We start from the raw sequence: 4566 nt of genomic DNA, 5'->3' as shown, positions 1-4566 counted from the left end.
AGGAAGCTCCCTTGGCGCTGAAGAGACACAGAACACCTCCCAGCTGAGCACCTCCTATTACATAACCCTCACCATGGGCCCACAGGTGCCTCCACAGAGTCACCACAAATTGCTCTGAGAGCAACTAGAGTCTGCCAGGCTGGGGGAGGAGGACTGAAGAAGGCCACAGGGGAGCTGAACGAAGACCACTCGGGGCCAAAGGCAGCAGGCCTCGCTCAAAGACTTGCAGACACCCTATGGGACCCTGCCTCCTGAGGGGAGGCTGGGCTTGTGGGACTTGGTCTCCTAGAACAGGCCCAAGGAAGACGGCCAGGACAGCACTTTCCGAGCGCATCCCACCCCTACCCCAGGTCCCAGCACCAGGCTGGCCATTCACACAGCAGCATCTGAACTCAAGACCTCTTTCTCCACCTCTGACCCAGAGGCAGCAGTACCCACCCTCTCCAGCTGTCTTCAAAGCTCAGACCCCAGCGGCTTGATGCCATCTCTGCCTGGGGTGTGGTATCCCACAACTGAACCCTGCACTTCCCAGCTTGCCTGTTCAAGCCTCCAGCTCACCAAGGTTCTACCTCTCCATGTGCCCTCTGGCAAGCTGTACCCTGCTGAAGATTCGCAACCTGTTTCTCTCCCCAGGATGCTGAGATAGGTGGTGGACAATGAGACTCCTCCAACCGAATCCCTTAGGCCAAGTCACCTCTCAGCCCTCCCGCACTGAGAATCTGGAGCAGCCATACCCTGACCCTGCCCTGCACCCTGATTAAGAACCTTTGGCGCATGAGAGGCTCTCAGCTCTTACCCAGCCAGGAGCAGCCAGATGAGCTGAGCTCTCTCCCATACCAGGTAGGAGGGTGCATGGAGGAAAATGGATAAGCGTGCCAAAGACGCATCCTTCTGCGATCTCCCTCAGCCTGTACCAGCACGGCAGGGACAGCCCCAGTGCTGGAGGTCAAAGGGGTCCGGAGGCTCCACACCTTCTCCAAGCTGAGTGTGAGGGAAAAGGGAAATGCCCCAGAGCGGCACTGGAGCAGCTTAGACTGCTAGAGGAGATCTTTCCTCATCATCTTTCCCAGGTCACCCACCAGTGCAGTCAGCGCATCTGCATCCAAGCTTCTAGCAGGAGAGGTAACCTGAATCCAAATTCCCAAACCACATGGCCCATTTGAGGACACTTTGTTGTGAAGACAATTCAGGGTACAGATTTCAGGCTGAACTTCCACTGAGCTGTCTCAGGACATCACTGGTGGGAATGAGCTCTCACTTCCCTGCCTGGCTATAGGGTGGCCCTGTAGACCCTCACCTATCCTTCCTGAGACCTGAGGTTCCCTGTGAGCAACATGAACCAGCCAGCACATCTCAGGGACAACAGGGATGAGGACAGAGACAAACAAGAGCACACAGCTCTATAGAAGCACACTGAGCAAGTGGATCTTCCTGGGGTTGTGTGTGGACATGTGTATCTAAGGTAGGTACATGCCCACAATGTATGTGCGTTCCTGCTGTGTGCATACACACTCAGGGGCATGGATATGGGTGTCTGTGTACCTAGGTATGCACACATACTCAATGATTTACCTATGTGTTGAGGAAGGAAAAATCATGCCCCTGAGGGAACATATATGAACTGAAAAGGAGTGTTTCTGCTCATCCTGGTGTGTACAGGCTCCAAGGCCCATTGGCTATGGGTAAATGTATGAATTAAGGCAAGAGCTGGAACAAAGGTAAGTAATTCAGCAGATCCCAAAGATATCCATAAGTCCAACAGGACTTGGGAGCTTCAGGAAGGAGGTTTCTGGATCTTTAGATAGCCACAAGGGTTCAGCAGAAAGGGTCCCAGCAGCCCTTAGCAGTAAATAGAGCTGCGGTCCTGGCTTCATCCCATACCATATCAGAATCTCTGCTGTTGCACTCAGAAGTGACCTCCCTGGTTAGGAAAGATGATGAGCAACTCCAATGATACTCTGGTGACAGAGTTCATCTTGTTGGGCTTTTCAGAGCTGTGCCATTTTCAAGGGTTGCTATCTGGATTATTCCTCACCATCTATGTGGTGACTCTCCTGGAGAATCTGGTCATCATTGGGACCATTGGAGCCAGCCGCCAACTGCACACACCCATGTACTTCTTCCTGGCCAACTTGTCAGTGCTGGAGATCTTCTACACCACTGTTACCATCCCCAAGCTTCTAGCCAGCCTCCTGGCACAGGCAAGGGCTATCTCCTTCTCAGGGTGCCTAACTCAACTATTCCTCTTCCTCTCACTTGGCTCCTCGGAGTGCTTCCTTCTGGCCACCATGGCCTGTGACAGGTACTTGGCCATCTGCCGCCCACTGCACTACCCAGCCATCATGCACTCTAGGCTCTGCCTGCACCTGACCCTCAGTGCCTGGCTTGGTGGCTTTCTGGCCTCCTTCATATCCATGGCTCTCATCTCCCACCTCAGGTTCTGTGGCCCCAATATCCTCAATCACTTCTTCTGTGACATCTCACCCTTGCTACAGCTCTCCTGCTCAGACACCACCACTATTGAAACTCTGGACTTTGCAGCAGCCCTGGCAGTGCTCGCAACCTCCCTGCTGGTGACTGCCTTCTCCTATGCCCACATCCTGGCCATTGTGTTGAGGATTCCAGGAGGAGCTGGCCGTCACAAGGCCTTCTCCACTTGTACCTCCCACCTGGTGGTAGTTGTCATCTTTTATACCACCACCCTCTTCATGTATGCCCGACCTCATGCCATCACCTCTTTTGACCTCAACAAGCTGGTGTCCTTGGTCTACTCAGTTGTAACTCCACTGCTCAACCCCATAATATACTGCCTGAGAAACCATGACATCAGGGAGGCCCTGACCAAACTCCTCCAGGCCCCAGGCCGCTCCTGACAGCCAACTGTGGAATATCTGCTGGAACTGCTAATTGCTCTTCGCTGCTTGTAGGTGTCACCACTGCCCACTGCTCATGCCAAGCCATACTTCCACTCACTAGCACAGTCAGAATGCTCCTCCTGCACACCCTACCCTGTGTCAGAGCTGCCAAGAGTAAAGCATGTGCTTGAGTATCTGAACAAGCACAGGAAGTGGCTGAGACCAAAAAAACCTTAGGACGCTCAGTTCCTCCCAGTGAACTCAGTCCCTGACCCAGGGACAGCTCCTCAATCAATGCCTTTGGCCTCCTGTCCTAAAGAACTCAGCAATGAGCACAAGACAGCTCCTGAATAAGCTCAGCACCAAGCAGGGCCATCTCCCCACCTTGGCAGCCCGGATTCTTTGGCCTCCAAGCCTCAGTGCAGACTTCGTAGGAAGTTCCCTCTGTGTCACTCTCCTGACCACTGGAGTCTGGACAGTTTCTGTAGCAGTCAGGCCCTCTCCCCACACTGGGATCTGCTGCCCCTTTGCTCCTTCCTGTGAGATTCCAGCCGACTCCTCATGTTAGCCCAGAGATCTGCAGCTGGCTCTGATAATCCAAGCCAAGCCTTCTCATACCGAGTGGACAGAGTGCAGCAAGACTACATGGTACCACTGAGTGCACAGCACTGCCTATCTTTAGAAAGAAAAAGTGTCTTTTCACATCCCCTTATTCAGCGACACTCTGGTCCCATTTCCTTCATGACACCCACGGTGATGAATTTAGGGTATGTCCTTGATGGCATATGCTTTTGGTGGACAAACTATTGTGTGAGAGAGTCATAAATCTATGTGTAAGGTGCAGTAAATATCCTCTTGCAATTTTGCTTTGTACATTGTAAGGTTATGTGAAAGTGCACGCAAATTAAAATTGTTTTATCATCTTGGTAAATTTTACCTTTTACCATTAGGAAACATGACTCTCTCTAGTAGTGCTTCTTTACATTAAAGGTTTAAATTCTACTTGTCTGCCATTAATTCAACAACTTCAGCTCCCTTCTAGTATCTGCATGATGGGTAATCTTTGTCTCTGCCTCCCAGCTTCTGACCACCTTCGGTAGTCAGTTTTGTGGTCAGGGAAGAGATTGAGAAAATCATACTCTGACAATAACAACTGCTTCTCTTTCTGTTGAGAATTCACCTGTCAATCTTATTTTTATTCTTTCTTAGGTAATTTGGGTCTCCCTGATTCTAGAAGCTAAGATCTCCTTGTTTACATGGCTATGCTGTTTTCAAAAATTGGTATATATATAATCTGATGCTTATCAAATCTTACCAGTGCAGTCTTTGACTATTGTAGCTTTTAAAAGAGGGCAGTTTCATAAAAATATGGACAGTTTCACAAAGTTGCGTGTTATCCTTGCTCAGGGGCCATGCTAATCATCTCTGTATCTTTTCAACTTCAGTATATGTACTGCTGATATGAGCATATGGCTATGGCTTTTTTTTGTTTTGTTTTGTTTTGTTTTTTGGTTTGTATTTGTTGTACATGACACTGCAACGTTTTCAGAGCTCATGGCTTGCACTCGCATTCGTTTTTGCCAAGTACCAGTCACTATTTCCTTTTTTTTTTTTTTTTTTTTAATTTAAAGAAAAGGAAACGAAAAAAAAATACATGGAGATTAAAGAAAAAAAGGGTGGAAAAATAATACTAAATTACAGACAAACAAAA

The 4566-nt window shown here is 49.5% G+C and overlaps 1 protein-coding gene and 1 non-coding gene across 2 annotated transcripts; one reads left to right on the top strand and one right to left on the bottom strand.

Moving 5' to 3' along the window:
* Window positions 1-1861: 1861 nt before the first annotated feature.
* LOC100724899 (olfactory receptor 226-like) lies at window positions 1862-2873 on the top strand. Its single transcript, XM_003479585.2, has one exon. It carries the CDS (start codon window positions 1935-1937, stop codon window positions 2871-2873), a length of 939 nt encoding a protein of 312 aa, XP_003479633.1. The 5' UTR covers window positions 1862-1934.
* Window positions 2874-4217: 1344 nt separating this feature from the next.
* Window positions 4218-4324, bottom strand: LOC111754541 (U6 spliceosomal RNA). The gene has a single exon (XR_002789218.2). It is a non-coding gene; the product is annotated as a U6 spliceosomal RNA (small nuclear RNA).
* Window positions 4325-4566: the final 242 nt, after the last annotated feature.

The sequence above is a fragment of the Cavia porcellus genome, unplaced genomic scaffold (assembly GCF_034190915.1).
Source record: "Cavia porcellus strain 051 isolate PalLab524CR breed Dunkin Hartley unplaced genomic scaffold, mCavPor4.1 scaffold_2, whole genome shotgun sequence".
In the NCBI taxonomy this organism is placed as follows: Eukaryota; Metazoa; Chordata; class Mammalia; order Rodentia; family Caviidae; genus Cavia; species Cavia porcellus.
Note: the sequence above shows the minus strand (reverse complement) of the source record. Positions and strands in the feature narration are given on the sequence as shown.

Coding starts and splice junctions, on each gene's coding strand:
- LOC100724899 (XM_003479585.2), top strand. CDS start 1,935: ATGATGAGCAACTCCAATGATACTCTGGTGACAGAGTTCATCTTGTTG.